General features: G+C 39.1%; 2 protein-coding genes across 2 annotated transcripts; both read right to left on the minus strand.

Moving 5' to 3' along the window:
* Positions 1-5,769: 5,769 nt before the first annotated feature.
* Positions 5,770-9,737, minus strand: LOC146477279 (uncharacterized). The gene is made up of 2 exons (XM_085113508.1): positions 7,831-9,737; positions 5,770-6,442 (listed from the first exon to the last, which is right to left on the minus strand). Exons 1-2 carry the CDS (start codon positions 9,553-9,555, stop codon positions 6,140-6,142), a joined length of 2,028 nt encoding a protein of 675 aa, XP_084969634.1. The 5' UTR covers positions 9,556-9,737; the 3' UTR covers positions 5,770-6,139.
* Positions 9,668-21,642, minus strand: LOC146477280 (uncharacterized). Its single transcript, XM_085113540.1, has 4 exons — positions 21,344-21,642; positions 13,106-13,252; positions 10,573-11,173; positions 9,668-9,753 (listed from the first exon to the last, which is right to left on the minus strand). Exons 1-4 carry the CDS (start codon positions 21,596-21,598, stop codon positions 9,668-9,670), a joined length of 1,089 nt encoding a protein of 362 aa, XP_084969666.1. The 5' UTR covers positions 21,599-21,642.
* Between the last annotated feature and the right edge of the window lie 1,755 nt (positions 21,643-23,397).

Below are 23,397 nucleotides of genomic sequence, written 5' to 3' on the forward strand. Positions count from 1 at the left end.
ATGAGCTGGCGTACCTTACCTGCTAGCAATACGCCATAACATTCTGCTCAAAATTCTGCTCAGCGAGCGAAATTCTGCTCGAGTTTTACTCGCTATAACACTAGTTAGATATTCCAAACTATAGCCTTCTAATATGTATCTGCTTTATTCGCTATGTTGAAGTTATCAGTTTCTGTAGTACCACTGGCTTCAGTTAGGGTGACTATTGTTTTTTAATTTTTTCCATGAACTGCTATTTATATCTTTTGCATTTACTAATTTTTCCGTATTCTGTTCAATTATTGTTCGAAAGTAAGGCATTATGCTGGCACAATACTCACCGCCGCAGGTAGTGAATTATACTTGTTTAAGTAAGTATACCCAGTAATTGTATTTGCAGTATAAATCTTCAGTGTACCGTAATTAAGGTTGTCTTACTGTGTAATGTTGTGTACCGAAAGAAATGCGCTAGCAACATAGACAGTTTGGCATATAGATACGGTGCAACGGAAAAGGTCTTAAATTTGCAAGTTATGTTGCTGCGCCGTCCGTTTTAGAAAGCAGAATTCGTTTCAACATTCTGCAGCTGCGCAAACATTCACAGTACACTGAATACACTAGATTGAAGAAAGGACCCCTGTAAAGTGTGAATTGTAAACTTTGCAGCCAAATGGAATTCTGGGGCGATCTATGTGTTTTTTCTCCTTGTTCGCGAGAAATATGTATATTTTAAGCCCTACAATCGCAAGTGCTTCTATTTTCCTAGCAAGAAGAATACAAAAAAGGTAATATGCCAAACCCTTCTATAAACCACGGATAATACCCAATGTCCAGTATCTATTTCACGAGTTTTAGTCCAGTCAATCTTCGGGTCAACATGAAACTAATTGCAACAGACTTTTTCTCATCCTTATGCGTTAGAGGGTTAGCAACATACAGTCATTTCAACTAACGTTGTCGGTTCTAAGCACGAAGCTAAAAGACAAGACCGAAAGTTTACGTGGGATTTTTATGAATAAATTCATCAAAAGCAGTCATGCCTGGAGAAAACAATAGGTTGTAGTTAGCAGTACAACGACCTGCACGTGCAGGGATGATTTTGATGAAATTACTCATAAAAAATAATCCCACCAAACATTGCGGTCTTGTCTTTTACCTTGATTTGGTCCGACAACGTTAATTGAAATAGCTGTATACTAAAAATCCTCCAAACCCCCGTCAGGAGGAACTTGCTCAAATCAAGCTTTATTTTTGGCTTTTATGACAGGATAAACTATACTTTCTGCTTAACGTTCTGTGAAAAGTACTAAAGATTTATAGAAGAGCACAATTCTCAATTTTCCATTGCAATAACATTCGAAATTCTTTTACGATTGGCTTCTTATCAAAGCACTTACAGGCATAGACAAAAAAATGTTTTAAAAGAACGACGAATAAACGTAGTTGGCGCCTTGTGTTTTCGTTTAATTGAGGGACGTGAGGAATCAATAAGGTTGAGGGTTATTTGTTTGCTTGTTAGATAAGTAACGGTATTATTTACAATATTAAACCAAGACCGAGCTTCCGAATAAAAGGATATTGTTACATTCCATTCCATAAACGTGTGTTCAGTGGAGTCTGAATTAGAGCATTAGAGAATTATTGTTGTGGAAATACTTCAGTAAAAACAAGGTTGACCTGTAACTAACAGGGCCCTGGTCGTCTGGGTCCAGTCGTTCAAAGCCCGATTAAGCTAATCCTGGATTAACGTGAACTTTGATTCGAGTTTAAATGCTAATCGATAAAGATTCTTCCAAAAGGTTTTTGGCCGTCAGTTTTTACTTAGACTTTTCCCTTTAGCTCGAAATTAGCCTTTAAAACCATTTTCAACGAGCGAGCTGAAAGCCTGGATTAACTTCTAATCGTGGATTACCGTTAATCGGCTTTCGAACAACCCGGCCCAGAGACTAGCATCGGTGTGAACAAGTTGACGAAATGTTACGCTTCACTATTTGTGGAACCAAACCTCACTTTGTACATGGCTATTAGGTAGTCTTTTTTTATTGTTACCTCTCTTATCTTTGAAATGCTAATATATATCTTTAAGGAGTCGGAAACATTTCCTGCTCCTGACAACGTCTAGAATGAACACTGGATGAGTACAAGAACATGCGTCTACAGTTGACTTATCTATGCGTAAATGATCTATATTATATTGATTGTTGTTGTCGTGTCATTGCAATGTCACCATTACGTTTAATCAATAATTATCCTGCGAAATCGCGCGGAATATCGCCTGATACTTAGCCGCCTAAAGTGTAGTATGGGTTGGCTAAAATAAAGAGATATTCCGCAAGATTGTACAAAAAACCTCGTCTGGCTTCATAGCCATTGTTTTTTATCGACCACTGTTTAACTTACGATTTTACTCGACTTGGGTATCTTGTGGTTAGGTCCTAAAATTTTGAAACCTAAACTTTAAAGATTACCACTCAACGGGATTTAGGATTTTTGATATGTTGCTAAGTGTACCGCTCTCTAATTGATGTAGTTGAAACATTCTGCTAGAATTGATTTGATAATGACCACCAAAAGTTCATAGAAAATAGTTTCGATGATGACTTGCAAGAAATTGCAGAGACATAATCATAGAATTCATTTAGTAATTTTATTTCCCTTTCAAATCCTATGACCTGGCCTTGGATTGGAAGCGAGGTTGAGGGGGACCTTGTCTTGATATAAACCTCATTGCCTTTCATATGTAAATGCGAACTAGGTAGCATATCTACATATGAAAGCAGTGAAGTTTGTTTCAAAACAAGGTCACCCCCAGCCTCGCTTCTAATCCAAGGCTAAGTCACTGAGCACGAAACGGTTAAAAAAGAACCGTCCATTGCTTCCCTTTCACGGGAACAGTACACTCATCTAAAACCATTAGCACTGACTTAACAAAAAATGGTCCAAGTAATACACAGGATACAAGAAATGAGTTTTGATACCTAAATGGATCGAGGCAGGTTGGCTGCCTAGAACAATTCATTGGTATGTGCCGTCCAAAAGGATACAGTCAAAACGCATATTTAGAACTAAAAATGAGGAAATTATCAACAGGCCAAATAGGCAACAATTTCAAATCCTATATCCTTTGTCATTTACAACAACAACAACAACAACAACAACAACAACAATTTTTACTGAAGCGTATAATTACTACCATTTCTTTTCCCTCGAAACAAAAATGGTAGGTTTTTTGGTGCGACAACTTCCTATTAAAAGCCTTCTTTCCAAATTGAAATTTCAGATCGAAATTTCCACACCGACCTTTTTGGTAAATGTTAAAGAGCCATTTTTTTTTTGTTTACAAAACCCATTGGATTGTGCATTGACTTTCTTCCTTGTGGCCGTCGCTGTCGTCACTACATTGGTCCGTGTTATACCCATCCAACAATATGGAAATTAAGACACGGGTTTACAATAATACACTTTAGGACATTTTCAGTATGGCGTCATTTTACTACAACTACCAGAATCCTTCTGGTTTTTGTTTTCTCATGCTAATATATGCTATTCTTCTTTGCTCTCCACTGGGATTACAAAATTTAAATTTGAAAAGGTATTGACGAAATGATTCTGGTAGTTGAGTCAAATGACGTCATCATGAAGATGACCTATTAACTTATTCTTGATCACCACATTAAGTCACTATTTACCTTCAGTAAAGCGAGCTACATAATGAAATTCTATTTGAATCAATTCTAACTTATGAAAACTTATTTCCAAACAGCATCTGTAATATTTTTGGCGATCACACTTCTGGATATAACCTTAGGCAATCAGATTTTTCTATTCCTAGATACAACACTGTCACATGCCGTTCTTTGGACCCAAATTATGTGGAAAACTGTCCACTGCTGATAGATCTGTCAAGACACTTAAAGCTCTCAAAAGCCGTATCCGGACAAAAGATCTTTACAATATAATTTCAGGACACTGGCTGCAAGGGCTGTACCCGCGGCCTCTGGTCCACTGTAACTGACATTTACTCAACTTATACAGTTTTACTAGTATTACTACTATATTATTATTAGTTAGTTTTAAGTTGTGTCCCCTAATTAGTATGGATGTTGTCCCAGGCTACAAGGCTTTCATTCATTCATTCATTCATTCATTCATTCATTCATTCATTCATTCATTCATTCATTCATTCATTCATTCATTCATTCATCCATCCATCCATCCATCCATCCATCCATCCATCCATCCATCCATCCATCCATCCATCCATCCATCCATCCATCCATTCATTCATTCATCCATCCATCCATCCATGCATTCGTTCGTTCGTTCGTTCGTTCATTCATTCATTCATGAAGCACTTAGTCTAGTCGAGCCGAAGCTCTCAGTTCGTAAGTCAAGACGTATCCTCAGGATTGTTCCTTGACAATAGTCTATTGTTGGAATAACAATAGTCTATTGTTGGAATAACAATAGTCTATTGTTGGAATAACAATAGACTATTGTTCAGATACAATACTTAGAATATATGGACCCTGATTCTGAGAATGGTCGGTTATGATAATCGACAGTTTATCTTTAGTATCCAGATTACTTGTGGAATCGAGTTAAACCTCGTTATTGCATACACCGTTGAAACTATGACAGAGTGATATTAGTGACGGGGTGTCCATTTTAAGCGGATCAATTTAGAGGAAGTGTAGGGACAGACCTTGTAATTGGCCTTTGCTGTAGTGCCTCTCCAATCATTTATTTTCACTTTTTATCTTTGAAATTTGCTTTCGCATGGCAAAGCTAACTAGACAACATGTGCATATCAACATTGTGTCCGTAATTAGCGGGTATCCGTTAAGTGGTGTTCGACTTTACAGTAAAAATCCGTTTTTAACAACGTTGGGACCATGAAAAAGTGTTCTTTTTATGCATGTTACATATATAATAGTTAATTTAAGCGAATATGTATTAGGCGGTACTTGGAAAGTGGCGGTATTACCTAGCTATCCGCAGATAAGCTTATATAGTGTGTCCTTAACCGGCCGTTTATACGAACGGTATCAGTTTGATGCGATCTTAGTCGCGCTTTTGTCAAGCTTGTGCTAACAATGAAAATTTCAAAGGTAAACTCGCGGTGATTTTAGCAATTTTGTGCGTGATTTGTTAGCGACATCAATTATCCCCAAAATCGCCGTTAAGTTGCATGACGTTTCACACACGTTTAAAACCCCTGCGAAAAACGACAAAGCACGACCAAATCGCATTGAAATGGACACTAGTTTATTGACACTTTCGTCGCGAGCCCTAGCGCGACAAAAGTTATATCAGATAAAAAGTACGACAAAAATTAAAATTGCACAAGAGAATCACATGTAAACTGGCCTTGAAGCAGGGTTCGACTGTGTGAACTCTCGCATCAGCCTTATTGAACATTCTTGATTCAAGCAGTTACGGACAACTAATGTCAACCGGAGAAATTTTCGAAGCCTACTGTGAAATTTTAAATGGAGCATGACACATGAACGCCAGGAAGTGAAAGCTATGAGCCCGTCTACACATGCAACTTTAGAATGCAGCTTTCGTTTTAGTTCACTGCAATTTTTGTTCGCGCAAGGCTACGTGTAAACGAGCTGTGATTTCAGTGCGAGTTTCAGCATTTTCTGAGAAATCCTGCAAATTTGCATCAAATTTCGAAAACCGTACGATGTTGAGTCGATGAGTCACAGAAATCGCCGCTAGTTTACACACGCGGTTTAAAACTGCAACTTAAGAGCGACAAAAATTGCACAAAAAAAATGCAAGAAAAATTGTTTGTGTAAACAGACCTTAGGGCAGTTAAAATCCACTGTAAGGAAAAAGATGGCGGCTGTATAGTTTACTACAATACCTTGCGAACCTAGTAAAAACAATAGGAACGTAGAAAGCCATATTTTCTACGAAACCCGTCCCTGTACTAATAACATTGTGTATACTAGATTGAAGGTCCTTGAACTTTTCTGGATGTTTTTTATGAGAGATTAAAGCGTTTTCGTACACTTAGAATTATGGGTCAATGTACCTGTCGCCATCTTTTTCGGTACGCTGGATTGGAACCTAAAGTCAGTATACACCCTTGCGATTATGTATCCGCTTTGGAATTAGCTAAGGAAGGCTAAAACTCGACAGTAGGTTGTTACCCTCGTCCAGGTACATCCTTCTTCCATTTAAAGAGGCTCTTGCTGAATAAAAGAACAGGCCCATCAGCACTCTTTCGAAAAGATAATGGAGTATTTTCTGAGGCTTTCCAGTACTTCACCGCGTAGCCCAAAACCCCCAAGAAGCCCAACTTGGTAATTTCGCAGAAGTGGAGCTGCGGGTTCGTCATGATAAACTCTATTGCTTTGTCGTAGGCCTTTTCCCGTTTCATGTTCTTTTTACTGTTGCAGAGCGTGCTGTCTTTTACGATTGGCCAGTAAATCTCCGTGAAGTGGGCATGCTATTAAAAAAGAGGCAAGATAGGTAAGTAAAACTAGAACGGACCAACAGCTTACATGTCTAGCTGAATTTTTGAAAACGGGTCCGCTGAAGTCATGCTTGTTTGAAAGTGTGGTACGAATGGTTTCTTTTGTCGTTCAAAACCAAAGTAGCCAATATAAAACACAAGGTCGTGTAGTCCGCTTTCTTTCCTCTCCTCTCTCTTCTTTCTCCTTTCTATCTCTTTCGCTTCACTTTGAACTTTCTCGGGGGCATGAAATCCGTGTTTCGGTGTCGTTTCACTAGATGCGCTCAACTTTTTATCAGCTATCTTTTCAAAAACTTCGGCTACATTTGAATTGTAGCTTAGTGATGTATATGACGGTAACCAGTTCTCATTTATACGTTAGGTATGGGAAGTGACCGTATCAAGAGCGCTTGAGGGGACAACCATGAATAGGTATAGCGGGTTATGGAAGACCACACATACCCGGATGTATTAACCGGTATGTTCATTCTGCTGCATGTCGATTAGGTCTCCTCAACCTCAGATCGACAGCGCCTTTAGTTGTTTCGCAAATATAATTCTGATTATGACTATCATTATCATTGTCATTGTCATTGTCATTGTTGTTGTTGTGAACAATGGCTGGCAATCGAGCATCAAGTTCAAAGAATACGGCAACGCTTCGAAAAACTGGGTAACTCATTGATGCAAAATCTCATTTGCAATTGGGGACCGAGCCCAAATAATGAGGTCAAGAGGAGTGCCTTAGGAGTTTGGTGTCATTTCACAAACCCCATTTTCGCCAAAAAGATAAAAATTCCCCAAGACACTCCCGCTTAAACTGAGCCTAAAAATAAACACTTTCGAATAAGAATTCACTAAAGCGAGGCTCTTTTAAAGAAGCAGTTAAGGAAAGACAAGGAGGCAAACGGGAGCTTATCTGTAGGGAATGATGCATCAAAGAATTTTGAGAAGAAGGAATTCAGTGTCACGCAAATTTCGCGGAACCTGATCCCATGAACATAATTGAAAGTTTAAGCCATCGACAATTTAAAAGACTCCCTGGTGGTACTCAGAGGAGTTTTAGGTGGGGGTATACCGCTGGGACTCTGACACTCTTACCCTATATCAAACCACATGTAGCCGCATTTTGCCACCCTATTCTAGACTACACACTAAAAATACCTACCTTATCCTGGCCTTGAGTCTTAATTTTTATTCCCAGGGACCTCTTTCAGACTAAACTTTTCTCAATGATACCCATTCTTAAACTCTCTGATTTCTATGCCCCATCCTAGAAAAACCTGCTTGAAAAATATACCTTTCACAGTGGCAGATACCTATAGGAGTACCCACCCGTTAATAAGCAAGCCTTTCAACTGAAAGCTACTGAAGGCTCCTACCTCACTCTGAAGATGGTCTGCTTTAGTGCTCCACAACTGCTCCACAGCCTTCTCCAACTCTTTCGCCTCTTCTTTTTCTTGACATCGCTCTTGCCGTATGTCTTGTCTTTCGGATTCGTCTTTGTGCCATGTCTTTTCCAGGATTCGAGCGGCTTCCACGAACTCGCCTCCTAGATTTCTAATTAACTCCCAAACCGGTATGTAACCCTGTAGGCTGCCACGATCAATCAAGGCCCAATTTGAACTGTAGGACAGCAACTTGTTGAAAGTAGCTGGATTTGCTGGCGGACCCATAGATTTCATGGTGCATGTGAAAATCTCGGCGCTACTTACTCTGTGGCTCTCACTAACTCTTTCTTCTACCAGAGCGTGCTTACCAGTGACGCCTCCACCAATTCCAAATGCTCCACTGAGAAAACCAGCAGAGATGTGGGCGTTAAGGTGTTTCACTGCTGCCTCGGTTAGCCTCTTTTTATCTTTGCTGCTCTTACTTTCAGCATCAGCAGTGATGAAAAGCAGGCCCCCAAGGGTCTGTACGCCAGCAGGATAATGGCTTCCATAACGATTCAAGAAATCTCGAGCACATTCTGCACGCTGATGTTCATTGTTGTTTGGATCGTGGACAATGTACTTTGCTTCTCTTCGAGCTGTCAATGTGAGCCTTATCTGGTCTCTTTTGAGTCGAAATGTCCTTTTAGCGGTCCGAACGTAATGTAGGACAGATGCCGAGTTATAGGAGGTTCCACAAGATTGAACGACTCGCCTTTGTTGCTCTCTTTCCCATTCCAAATCTCCAACTAATCGGCCATGAACTCCAGAGACACACAATCCGATCTTACTGCTTGACGAAATCACTTTTTCAACGCATTCTGAAGCCAATCCTTTTTCAGAGAATTTGATGTAATTTCTTTCCTGGGCATCATTGGGATTCATTAAAGTCACAGCCGCTGGTACTTGGAGGAGCGGTAAGCCTGCTGCTCGTGGTGCATCGTATTTAGAATGGTAGATACCACAAAGGGCCCTCCCTTCGCTGGCTTTCGTAATGATTTCCACTTCACTTGTGTACGATTCAGCCGATTCCACGACATTGTAACACTGCTCGATAATTTGATCAAGTTTGTTGCACAGTTGATCTAGGTTCACTTGCTCTTCGCTAAACCAGTCCGGTGCTAGGTCAAGGCTAGTAATTATGTCAGCTAGTTTTCCCCTAACAATTTCCATTGATTCCTCTGACTGGGCTCTAAGCATTTCTTTAGCTTCTGTCACCAACCCCTTCGCTTTCGTCAGTTGTTCCTTATCCGCAGCCTTAGCTTCGTTGCTTTGTTGTAGAACGTTTTCATCTTGTGGTATGACGGCAAGCTGATTTGACTGTGACTCGGCAAATTCAACCAGCCGATAAACACAGTCCATTTCTCCTTTCGTAGCCCCTTGGCAACAATTTTCTAGATCACAGAGTCTCAACCGTCGTAGCGCCTGAAGAGAGGGAGCTTTCCTATAAAGCTTTTTAACCCACTCCTTTGAGACATCAATTTCTTTAGCAGAGATTCCTCCTAGCACTTCAAGACTTGCTCCAAGCTGCATACGTACAGTTTCCAAGCCCACAAATTTTACAACGTCTGGCTTTCCGACATTTCGGTGTAGAAACTTCGCAAGGCTGGGAGCATCCGTCAGGCGTTGCAGCACAAGACTAAGCGCTTCGAGTTTCAGACCTTTTAAATCCAACATTGCTTTTAGATCTTCATGCAGTCCTAGGTAAGCTACAGCTTTTACCTCTTTTAACAATGTTTCTTTTACCCAGTCAGCTTCTTCTGTAGCCAATACATCGTCGTTAAACTGCCTAATAAGTCCTGAACATTCCCCAGGATTGTTTTTTGGAAATCCTCTGATTTTGTATATCCCTCTCCACACTGCCCAATACTCCCCCTGAAAAGTAAAGAGTGCAAAAAAAAAGTATAATCTTTATCTAACGACAAAATAAAACTTTCCTAAAGAAAAGTTAAGGGGCCCGGTCGAGCGATTTGTAATTCCTTGCTCTTTGCTGGGATCGTTCACCACTATACCCCAAGGTCTATGAGTGTATATTTGACCTTTAATTTGTAATACAAACGAGATTGCTTTGCACGGGAACAAAACGTTTGCTATTTAAAGGTAAAAATACAAACCGTTTTTCAATAGAAATTAATCATCTGAACTCTTTTGGTTGTCTTTTTTGCATGCTGTTTCTTTTGGGTCTATTTGAAGCGATCACTAGCAAGAATTTTAAGTTCCATTGTTTTCAATTCACATTCTTTGAGCGTATGCATTGAAGAACAATAATCTTAAATTCGTTTCAAAGCTTCGACCGCATTGAAATTCCTCGTGGACTATGGCTGATAGTCAAGGAGCAAAAAGTACGCAAATAAGTTGTGTATATCACTGGGAGGGTCCTTTCCTAAGATGCAAAGCACAAAGAAACTTACAATACGCTGGCGAATGATATATCCCATGACCAAGAGACAACAAGCAACCAGTGAGACGCCATACTGGACGATAGTAAAACATGCACAGCTTCCCTTGTCTTTCCCTGTCGAGACAGTATAATAGATCAGATCAGAGGCAAGTAAACTCTTTTACCGTATGGTAGCATATCTTTCGGGAAAAAACTATTCCATCCATGTAGGTATTTATTACACCGCAAACTATTTTTCTGCAATAATTTACCCCACTAAAAGACTTAACATGTGAATGCTCTAGGAAACTTACCTACATCTTGGTGTAATCCATTGCCTTGCTCATCCCCGTTACCATTTTCAGAAGTAGAGGAACGTGCAGTAGTGTTCTGTGATGTGCTCCTCAAACCTGAATCAGCACTTGAGGAAGGTAAGAGGACAGGTGTATTGCCTGGGAATTCATTACCATCGGGACTATTCGGGTTGAAGTCGGTGTGATGGGCTGTGTTGGCTGACTTACTTACAGGTGGTTTTTCGGCTGTTTTGGTGATAGAAGACATCAGTGACGACAATGATGTGGATCTGGATACATCGCTTACCGAAGTGGTAGCCGAAGTAACTAGAAACGTTGATATGTCACCCCAAACCTTTGGTGCCATTGATTCTTCAAGGACCACCGTATCATCTGCGGTTGTTACCCTCGACGGTGTAATAACTGATGGTGAAGTTGATTCTAGCAGCGTTGAGGGTGAAATTGTCTCAAGGGAAGTTTCATTTGTCTGCGTCGAAGAATTACGAACAATAAAGTACTTAGCCTCACTTGTACCTCTGCGCTCATGAAATGGATAAACAGAACTGTTGATTGCATCAACCGATGAGTGAATCGCCCAGACAAAAAATACCTCCGTGTTTTCCTGTGAAAAAATTAAATAGTTACGCCCTTATTATTCTAACAGGAACCTTGAAAACATTCCAGGTTCTTAACAGACATGTGGAATAAAATAATTACCCAAGTGTCACAGGAAGTTTTCTTATTTCGAAATGGTCGACAACATTTATTGTGTAGCGTTGGCTAGACTGTTCTGTGTTGGGAACTTGATTTGATACTCTTACACAACGAACCTGGTAAAACCAGGTTTATACAATGGTTCAAATTAAATTTGTTTAAAAACCGGGATACCCTGGTATTCGTGGTAAGTTTGTCAACCCTGGTCACGCAAATAACCAGGATTACCAGGTTTTAACAAGACTGTAAGATAAAGGAGCTCAAGATAACTCTGGTAAGTCCGGTATACCAGGTTTCGCAAGTGACCTAACCGTAAAATTTGTAATACAATTGTCTCCGAAAATGAATCTCACTCTAAAATAAGACGAAACCTCCTTGCAATAACAGTAACAGTTAACAAGTATTTCACACGAAGTCGGCAACCACAACGACATCTTCAACACAATTCATTAATATTTTTTTCAATAATGTAATGTATGCAACACGAGCAGCAGTGTTTTGTGGGGATTGAAAACAACGAGGCGAATTGGAAAAGCGTGTGTCAAGAGAGTTCATAACAATGATGCTTTTGTGAACGTTGGAAATTAGCATACGAGAAAAGCATTATTTAAAAATACCGCATACTAATAAGGAGGAGGTTTTATCGGGTTTTAATACCACTGCACGTGATGTTTTATCGACCATTTGATAGGTCAATGGACTTATGAATTATTAATGAGCTTTTGAAGTTACTTGTCAAGATCGCACAATGTAAAACAACTGAGTTACCTCCGGCTTATCGATAAATGCCTTTGCCTGGAAGAATATGTCTGAGAGATATTGGAGAGCCTTATACAGCTATTTCAATTAACGTTGTCGGATTAAAATCAAGCTAAAAGACAAGACCGCAATGTTTTGTGGGATTATTTTTTATGAATAATTTCATCAAAATCATCCCTGCACGTGCAGGTCATTGTATTGCTAATTACAACCTATTGTTTTCTCCAGGCATGACTGATTTTTATGAATAAATTCATAAAAAATCCCACGTAAACTTTCGGTCTTGTCTTTTAGCTTCTTGCTTTGAACCGACAACGTTAATTGAAATAGCTGTATTCGGGTTGTTAGTTAACAATTGGTTCATGCGTCAGCGTGCGTTCATCGATATATGAAGCACGCGGGAAGTTTGGAGAGCACGAAAGATGCGTAAGAGTTGCTCGAGGCATAGCCGAGAGTAACTCTAGCTTCTCTAACTTCTAGCTTCTTAAAATAGTTAGTTAAAACAAGCTATTTTATAACCCAAAGGTATCTTGTAACAATCCTTTAACAAATAAAAAATGTTTTGTGCATTTCCTCTTTCCCTGTTTTCAAAGTCTAATTATCACTTTTCATGTCACAGCAGTTACTTTTTTGCAAGGGAATCTTTTAGTGTGGCGTTATTCTCTATCAAGGTAAAGAGTGTTTTCACATGACGTCACGGTGGCCATGTTGGTGTCCCAAAACAAAGAAATGGCGGTCATGTTGGTGTCCCAAACTAAACCTCTGGGAATTGAACTTTATTTTTATGCAAATACTTTCTTTTATTTCAGTAAACCAACATGGCCGGTAGTCACGTGAATGAAAACGCTCTATGCGTTCAGTACACATCAGTAAAGCAGCCTGCATCAGAGGTTCTAGAAATAAGAAGGGAAGAGGAGAACTGGAAGCGCGCGCAAGATTCCCTTTTTCCACTTCCCTTTTTAGCTCACACCAAGCAGGTTGGATTTGAAGTTGTCTTTGTAATTGCAACACTGTTAAAAATTAATCTAACATGGAAAGAAAGAAAGAATATACAATCACAAAAATAGATGATTGAGCTTACAGTAAACTGGATATCTTTTGTATCACCAGTGATGGCAGCTCTTTCGATATGTAAAATAGTATGCCCCTCTTCCTCGGTTGCCATTATTAAGTTGTAATCTTGGCTTGAGTCGAGTGGTGGCGGTGATTGATCCATGGAATACATGTCCTGTGTGAAATAAGAATCCATACTAAAATCAACAACTATCCTTTCTTGCTAAAATACAGAAATTCAGTAACAAAATTGATCTATAAAAAGTATGAAAACAAAAGATAAGGAATTGCTTCACTTAGATTGAAAACAATTAAAGCCGTTTTTTTTCTAGTTAACCATCTACTTGGCAAAAGCTGCTGGTTCTTCTGGTTCAAAGCGAGAGTTATCTCATTTCCTGCAGGTTTGTTGCATTGCTAACATTTCTCGAAAACATGTTCGATGGAAATATGGCCGTGTTATTTGAATTTCACAACTTTCACCTCTCACTTGTGGAACAGAAACTGGATTGCAGCCAATTGTTCTAACAGATTTTCACAGACGATGGATGGAACGTTCCACTGATATGTAGAAGAGCCTGTGAGTATGGGCCACTTTTGCAATTTATTCCTTTGAACTAAGTCGCATTTTGCGATAAGTGCTGCTCAAAGTAGATAAACTTTGTACCCTCAGATTTATTACAGTAACTAAACGTTTATGGTTTTGAATGATCTGTATTCTCCAAAACTAACAGCTGCAAGTCTTGCAAAATTTACGATCTCGCCTGTTGGTGTCACGCACAGCTCGGGGTGCGAAAAGTTCGAATCACAAAATTTTAAGAAAATTAAATTTCTCCGTTCGTATTTCACATTTGTTTCCTACTTGTCAAGAGAAGTTGATGGAAGAATTATCAGCGAAAATCAAATCTATTTTTTTTTTAGATAAAAATTAAATACGAGGTTCTTAGAGATAGTCGTTCTTAAGTTTTGGCGGTTGAAAAACAAATTTTGAATAAAATATTTGCTCGCAAATAGAATTTTTATGCCTTTTCTCTTTGACCAAAGTTTATCTGATAGTCAGGGGGACTGGGTCCGGGGGAGGCGTCAATGGCCATTATGTCCACCCCCTCCTAGGTTTTTCGCAAATCACGTGAAAGGCAAGCCATGTGCTTGCCATTCTTCTCTATTACTCGGCGTGAGACGCTGCCCACCTCCTTCCACTGATCCGCGAACTTTTCTTGTAAGTATGTTTAGTGTTGATGCCTTTTTCTTGGCCCGCACCTTCACTGAGCAAACATACTATAACAAAATTCATTCATGCTCTGTTTGTTTCAATAAAAGCGGCTATGGACCTATTGTCCATAGCCATATTGCTCCAACTTAGGTGTATTTATTTTTTATTGCCCATTAAACAGAGCTCAGGCAAGAGCAGCATTTATGGGTTTGGTTTTAGGCGGAAAGAGAAAGACATAAAAGCAAACAAAGTATGCTATAGCCTCTTACAAGTATATTTCCTCTGTTTGAAGCTTCGAAATAGTTTTTTTCCAGCTGAGGTAGAGACCCACTCTGCCACCTGAAGTCGCCTTAGGTCGCTTAAATTTGCCTTAAGTCGCCTTAATTACCCCCGGCAGGGGCGGGGGGGGGGGGGTGGGGAATCTCATATAAAATTGACGGGGGTGATCGCAATACCTTTCAGGGGTTAATGTTTGTGGTTTGATACCCCTTAGGGTGTTAAAATCTAAAATTACTTCCATCGGATACATTGAGGTTCCTTTTAATGGTTTAATGAGGTTCCTTTTAATGGGTAATGAGCCAAAAAATATGACACGCAGCAAATGCCAATCAACTGATTTGGTACCTCTTAAATGAAATAATTAAAAAAATTGTTCAGATCATTCCCACAGAACAGAATTCTGATACCTTTTAGGGCTTTTTTTTTTCAAAATTTTCGAGTTTATCCCTGTCACTTTTATATGGAAGCCCCCCCCCCCCTCCCCCTCACCCCCTGCCGGTCTTTAAAAATCGCTTAGATTAGAAAAAGCTGAAATTTCCCCTAGAGGATAAATTTCCCCATTTCAATAAAAACAAATATGAATTTGTTTTCCATATTAGTGTATTCATTGGATGACTGATCTCTGTCAGTGACTCAACTAATAGTCGTAATATTATATAGTGCCATCAACCATCCCCAATACAAATATGAGAACTTAAAAGATGGGGTTGGAGGACCCTTTCTAAAAGTAAAAGACCAGGTTGTTACACATTTTAACACAAACCCTAAATTAAGGGTACAAGAATATTCTTTCGCTGGCATGGCCCCAATTCTCTTGCACTCCATGAAGCCTTCTTGGCATTGACTTTATCGTATTTATGCGATTAACCGCCCACCTTTGAATAAGCACCCATTTCGAATAAGCGCCGACCCCGAAAGCCCAAAAAGTGCCTGCCCTCAAATAAAAGCCCACCCCGCCCCCTCTTAACAAAATACCTCTCTGTACTATCCCAGCGTGAAGTGAGGGAGGTGTCAGTTGTGTTCCAAAATTGGTTTTAGATACGACAGTCAAAGAACTTTTATATTGTTTATGTTAGATTTTGCACTATTTTTGTCTTATTGAAGCGAAATAAACTTGTTATCCCTTGTCTTGTTATTCTCTAAAAATGTCCTGGCTTGCTGAAAATGTTGGGAGAATAATAAGCGCCCACCATCATGGTCCCAAAATTAAATAAGCACCCAGGGCGGTTAATTGAATAAATATGGTTTTAACAAATGTGTTTTAAAGCCGGTATGAATTAAGCAATGGATTCAAACTCTGCTGAGCCTTAAGTCATGTGCAATTACTGAGATATCGAAAGGAAAACATGAACAGATTTGGGGAAATCTTTTCCTACATGAACTTTCTATTGGAATATTTTGGATAACACAAATAAATAAAATGAACTTTTCTTTTCTAATAGGGAGATAATATTTTTGTTCTAGCTAGGTTCTAAATAAAAATCAATAGTCATTGTCTTTTATCAAGAATTGATAAATTTAATAAGCTTAAGTGCACACTGTATGACGGTTAAAATTATCCACTATCAGTCACTTACCGATTGAAAAACGTATCAGGTGCCATCGAACAGTACATAAATGTAATAAAGGATTACTTCTGGATATTGACGTGCCAAATTCATTCGCGATGAGTGTCTATTTCACAATTAACTAGTAATCGTTCTCACTAAATCTGCCCTCGATGTTTTGCTGATTGAAAACAATTTAGTTAAACATATACAGGCAAAAACTAACGATAGAAGAGTCCTACGTGTCGGCGACATCTTGGCGCCATTGTCAAGGGAAATTAAAATTAAACATGCGATTGCAAGAGAAACTGAGAGTTCAGAGTCACTAATTAGCATAAGTTAGACAAAGACCTTAGCGCAAATTGAGTCTGATTGCACATTTAAACACGGTCGTAATTGTTTAATGAGTAACATCTCATTAATGAGACAATCAAACTTGTTCTGGCATTTTTTCAACACCTTAAAACAATTGCGAAGGTCATCTGGAATCCTGCCTGTGTGTCTATTGTCATAGTGTTTGCGCACTGACGAGGTCTTGCTTCTATGTCCGGCATCAACGCGTGAGAACAAATGGCCACGGGTGTATCCGACATACAGCACCCCTTTGGTTTAAAATAGTTAAAGTTTCTTATTATCGAATAAAATACACTGGCTGCCAATTAAAAGTTAATCCAAAAAACAAACTTCAAAATTTGATCCTCGCGTTACATGGGAGACTTCTTTCCGCTCGCGAGGTTATGCGTTTGTTTACGCAAGATTTATACGTACATTTGTCACGTTTCATGAATGAAAATAGAAAGAAAACAGACAACTGAAGGTTTCCTATATGAACATTTATTCAGATAAGTCTTTGTTCTAAAAAGCAAAGGCGTCCAATTTTTAATCCGAGACGATAAACGCGCAAGTGGTTTGAAGAAACTGCAAGTCCATTTTGAAGTGAATTTATCGAACCGTGCGGAGCACCGTTTTCAAACATTTCACAAAAAACTGTTAGGAATACGAAGAATCGGTCAATTAGAAAAGTATTTAAGTACGAATTCACAATCGAACCTGTAATTTCTTGTGAGCTGGATTCCCACAAGTACTCAAACATTACCAAGAAAGTCCGTGGCTTACTTAAATAATGATCTGAGATGTCCGCTTGCTCGTCGCCTGGATAAGACGACAATTTTTCCTTGAAGCACAATTTCTTCGCTGTTAATTATCAGATTTCCACTGTTGAAACTTTCGAGTGTTTCTTAGCAGTTTTTCTTTTAGTTTATCGTTTTAAAAAGGTGTGTTTTCCCTCTGAGACAGCGAAATTGCCGTCAGGAAATTAATAGACACGATGACACGGGCCTTGCTTGTTCTCTTTTTTTCTTTTTCTTTAGATTTCTTTTCGGGAGTTAAAAACTCCAATCCCAAAGAAAAAGTAGGCAGATCTTCTTCATCAGCTTGTTCGCTTTTTGCCATTTTTACTAAGTTAAACCTTAAAGTTTTTCCTCGTTTTTGAATGCAAAATACCGAAGCAACTCACGGAAAAAATTTTTCTTCTCGAGGCATTTGTTTGACGTCATCAGCTTGCACAATGGGAATATGAAGCACGTGCACGCAATTGAATTTGATTACAAGAATTTACTGGCTATCTAATAACAACCATTTGACTAAGCATTTGTAAACAAACGGAGGAGCTAAAATGTGCCAGGCGTCAGGGCCAGCTAAAGCTCGTTCTGATTTCATACATACATTGAATTCAGTTTCTTACTGCAATTCTTCATTGCCAAAATGTTTCCTGTAATTTTACGAATTTTACGAACATCTTAAAATAATATGGAAGTAATTCCAAAACCTCTTAAAATAAATCCAGGAATTTGCAAGTTGCATGTGTTTGAAAGTAGCGTGGGCACTGAGAACAAATAGAGATGAAGAAATGCATGCTGGGTCGCTCGTCTTCATAATGGCGGCACCAATGCATGCTTTCATTCAGGGTTGTTTATGTGTACATTTTTCATGGAGGAGTTCAGCCATTGACATAAGTCAAAGTGTTATATTAATAGCGAATGTAACAAAATGCAGTAGTTGATCAAAATTATTTGATATAAGCTTGCTAAGCTTAATTTGTATTAAATATATCATTGTGATTGCTTGAGTGATTTTTGATACTCTTTACATATTTATTACTGATCAATCATCTTCCTAGATGAATTACGTATCAAAAAATTCTAGATGTGATCACTTTTGGGCATAATGTGCATCATGTCAAATTTTCTGGGGATGATCACCTATGGAGTTTCCTGATACATAATGCTTGCATTATAACAATCCAGGCAATATTTTAGTTCCTTTCTTGCTTGTTAGTTGAGGTCATATCGAAGGCCTATCTGGGCCTGAACTGGGGTTTCTGTACTAAGGACTTGAAATCTTTGTGATGATGAAGCCTGGGTAATTTGTTGGTAATCTTAACAGCTATATGCCTTTTTAGGCTTAGTTCCCTGATTGGTGGATTACAATAAATCATTCACAGGCAAGAACATCCTGTTTGCCCTTAAGGTTAAGGGTTCCATGTGGGACCTAAACAAGGCAAATTGTATATGCCCACTGTGGTATATTATTAGGGCTAACTATACATGGACAACAGTCTAGCTTACTCACTGCACCTTATATAAAATTTTCCTTAAGTCACCCCAAATCGCCTTACGTCGCCTAAAATCGCCTAAAGTCGCTTAAACTCGCTTCAATTGTAGAGTGTGTTTTGCTTAAATCGCCCTAAATCGCCCTACGTCGCCCAAAGTTACGGCGACTTAAGGTCCCAGAGTAGGCCTAGGTAGTATTTTGTGCTTCCTTGAATAAGGACAAAGGCATGCAACAGAACTCTTACAGTCGAGATGCATTTTAACAATTGTGAGCTACGAGGCTAATAGAAGACAATATAATGACCAAACAGTGAATTTACCCGGCTTACAGCCACTCAGAAAGCCACCCAACGTCGGTGCATTCAGTTATCAGAACTGTCACTGGGTCAGATCTGGGGATAGTGTTAGTTTGTAAACGCAGCTTGCCATTTTCAGGGGATGGCTTACAAAGTTTTAAGAGTGACACGTTCTGAACGTTGTACGGTCACACTATTTTTGGCATTTTTGAAGGACTGGATTGGCATATAGCCAGGCCTTCAAATAGCTTGGTCTGACCAGCAAGTTCGGACAGAACTACGAACATGAGCACTTTTTAAATGTTCATGTCACAATTGGGTTTTTAATTTGACATTTGGCATTTTTTATTTATACTCTCCACTCTTACTGTTACTTAAATTAGATCAATTGTAAAAGGAACGTGTGTTTCGATAAACTGCTTGGACAGTATAACACTGAATGTAATGATTTGCCTTGACAGAATTTGGTTATGTAAATATATGAACCGCAACTGTAGTACGTTTACACTGTTTATCTACTAATTCGTTAACTACCGGAGTACAACAATAATAGAAATTATGGACAAAATCTCTTTTTCATTTACGACTAGTCAGGGTTCTAAAACCATCTACATTTTCGAGGGCTCTGAGTTTTCGAGGTCTGAGGTGTGAGGTTTCAAGACCGTTGCGTGAGTACAGTAGATCGAGATCGAGGTTTTTTGGCATTTCCCGCGAACTGCGAACGTCAAGAAGTCATGTGACCAATGCCTTGCCGTCAGGTTTCCTGTTTGAGGTTCACGTCTGTACGACAAGACCACGCTCTAGAGGTACGTGATTTACCGCAAGTTTTTTTGCACCCTAAAACATCACAATCCCACGTTTGAGAGGAAATACTACTTTTTAGAACTATTTCGCTTATTAATTATCGAGGTTCTTTTTCATAGAAACGTAATTTTGAACACGATTTCTCAGTTTAAATAGAAGTGAACGAACGGATGAATTGAAAACAAACATGGCAGCCGGCCGGCTATTTGTTGCTGGAACTGTTTTACCAGTCGGATTACTTTGTGGTTGAACTACGATAAACAAAGTAAAATAAAAGCAGATTTCTGATGATATGTGAATGCATACTAGAAATAAGAAATCGAGATCTTCATTACTCGAAGACGAGCCTTCAGAACTGCTATCATCCGGCTGCATAACGTCCAGCAGATCTTTGTAGTCTTGTCTGATTTAAAGAGGGTCAGTGATTTAGTGTTCTGCTCTCATTAATCAATAAAATCCAACAACCACATCAAAATTCACATCTCACCTTCGAGCAGCAGCCATCTTGTTTTTGTACTAATTTCTCATAATTCAACAGCACTATCACCCGTGGATCTTAAGTCCCAAATATGGGCAGACGGCTAACGTGAAACCGCTAACCGCAAACCGCGGTTTGGCGTTTGCGGTAAGATGGCCAAACCTCGATCTTAAGGTCTCAAGTTTCTCACAGGGCCGGTGATTCACCGGCGATTGTGGACCATAATACACCATGATCTACATTTTCGATGGCTATGAGTTTTTGAGGTTTGAGGTCTCAATCAGTTCGAGGTCTGAGGTCTAGAGGTACTCGGTATTCATGAATTCCCCCCAAACGCTAGGCGCCTAAATTAGAAACACGATCAACGAGTCGTCTGACTGTCGGTTTAACATTGGAAGAGCAGATGTTTCAATTTTAATTCTCTGTTTAATACTCCATATTTTCCGCATCGGTAATTTATGGACATTGATCTTTAGGAGAACGTCTACAATGCAATGCCCTAGAAACTGTCAACTATCAAGTCGTTTTGTAAGTATGTTTTTCCGCTTTCACGTTATTATTCATCTCCCGTGCACATGTTAAAGCCTAGCCATTAACAGCAAATCTACTTGGTTAAATATTTTGAGACATATTTTCATGCTTCATCTTTCCTCCCCGGGCCAAAGGCTTTTCTTTCCCCGGTTTTTTGCTGCCTTACCGCTGTTGAAATTGTATCAGTTTGCGGCTAATGAAGATTCAATTATGTCGCAGTTCATGAATATTCTTTTCATACAGTTAATGTCTACTTCAACACTTCTCACAACGACGTTGTGGGATATTTTCGACTTGAATTGGAATTCATGAGACGCCTTGTTTGACAAACCGGTTGAGGACCTACGTATTACTGTTAATACTTAAGTATTACGCGGATCCGCCGCCATTGAGAACCATTGGGATAAATAGAAGAAAGTTGTTCAAGCATTTCACGAACCTCATACACTCCATACGCTGCAAAACACTGTGAATCAAAGTACCTGTCACAAAACAAGATTAAAACTTACATAGATATATCCTGAGCCGTCTTTAAACCCAGCAAGAATCACATCATAATCTTGCATATTATTTGGTGCAAAAAGAGCGAAACCAAATCCAACCCAGCCGACTGTCGTGGCGTTTACTTGAAGACTCAGTTTGTCAGTAGCTGCATCGTAGCTCCAGGAAACTAACATCCGTCCTTCGTCGAGCGATACGTTATTGGTTGAAACACTTAACAGTGTAAGATGGGTCCAGAGAAATGCAAAACCGAACGCTTTCATGATTACTCATGTGATGGAAAACGAAGAGTGTTCCTCGTGTTCCGCGTTTCAAGATACGAGCAATTATCAGGAATGTCTAACATTGGTTTAATATATTCATACCTACATTTGTGTGCAGTAGGTCGTTCCTAATATTTTATTATGCATACTGTACTCATCCATGAAAACTCGGAAAGTTGTTTAGAGTGAAAGGCTAGCCTCTTCGCCGTGACATCAAACACATTGTTTCTTGAAGCCGATGTCATTAATCAGGATATTCGAGGAGGCATCAATGTAGTAAAGTAATTCAAAAGAAAAGTCAACGAGTTAAATAAACTTGTTGTTGTCGTCGACATTATCATCATCATCATGATTATTGTTATTATTAATTTCTTCAGGTTTGAACTTATCTTCTAGAGGAAACTGACCCTAATTCGAGATCGCACCCGAAATCTCACTCAAATCGAGATTGCACTTTGAGATTGCACTAAGACAAGGAAATAATGAAGCTACTGCAGAAAATAGAAAAAAGAAAAATATATACTATTTGTTCTGCAACACCATCTTAAAGGCTTGAAAGACATCGCCATGTACCGCCATCGACATCGACCTCGGCAATTACACTCCAGAAGCTGAAAAAGACTCGCTATCTGCCAATCAACAACTATACTTTAGTAGTTTTGTGATAGGAGGCTTGTATACCGACAAGCAGCACAACTGAAACAGTTTAAAATGTGCTCAGTTTTCCAAGCTAAAAAGAAAAAAAGCAGGCGTGTTTTCACCTACCTCACTGACACGGCACATATCAATGTTGATACATCTGTGCCATGAGAACGATTGAACTGTAAATTTTCACCGACTGTCACTCACGCCACATTTTCAAAACGAATGCCTTTTAGTACTTTTCAATAAAGTAACTAACTCATAGACAATCCAAGATGCTACAGAAGTGGCCTTTATTAGGTTTTTTGAGGGCGTTTAAAAACCTTGCAAAGAAAAGGCTACTTTTGACGATTTCTTTGAAATAGAATAAAATGTCAAGAACTCTGAAAGCATGGAGAACATAGAACTGATCAATACTGCAAATTTACAGCGTTTTTCAAAAATTTGAAAAACAGCAATACTCTGAAATTAATATGCAACTGTCGAAGTCGTTCCTACCGAAATGTCAGTCTGGAAGAAATGCAAGCATCAAATCAGATGTAAGTTATATATAAGAAAGGTTTTTAAATTAACCTTAAAATTTAATTAATTAGACAACCATATACGTTCGAGGAGGCCAGAATTGGTAAAGAGCGGTTTTAGTGGACAATTGTCGCCTGACAACTTCGAAATCTGCTTGTCATTTTCATGAGCTGGAAGTATACAAATTAACTCACACTTGTATAGATTTTGCAGTTCAACATAAACTTTAATTGTATAAAGTGAACCGAGTTTCAATGATTACAGTGACAGCAATGATTACCACAGCCATCCTTTTCCAACGAAGGCTGCAGTATCAATGGGAAACTCAATGTCAAAAACAGCGACTCCAATCTTCTTGCCAACTTTGACTCCGCAGCCAGCAAGCTTGGCGTCAAAGGTTCCATCTATTCTTCTACTTACATCAGTTTCCCCTATTGATACTCCAGTTCCAAGATGGAGATTGACTGGCCCAGCTTTGCATTTACTCAAAGTTGCCCTCGCTTTCGCTTCAGCGCCCAGTATACGGCCTTCTTTGACAAAGCTTTCTTAGTCCAGCCTAGCGTTCGCTGCCCGCACGATATCTCCCAGGAATCGAGCATTTACTTTGACATCTTCATTACCAACATAAAAGACGT

This window comes from Pavona decussata, unplaced genomic scaffold, assembly GCF_977016875.1.
Source record: "Pavona decussata unplaced genomic scaffold, jaPavDecu1.1 SCAFFOLD_71, whole genome shotgun sequence".
In the NCBI taxonomy this organism is placed as follows: Eukaryota; Metazoa; Cnidaria; class Anthozoa; order Scleractinia; family Agariciidae; genus Pavona; species Pavona decussata.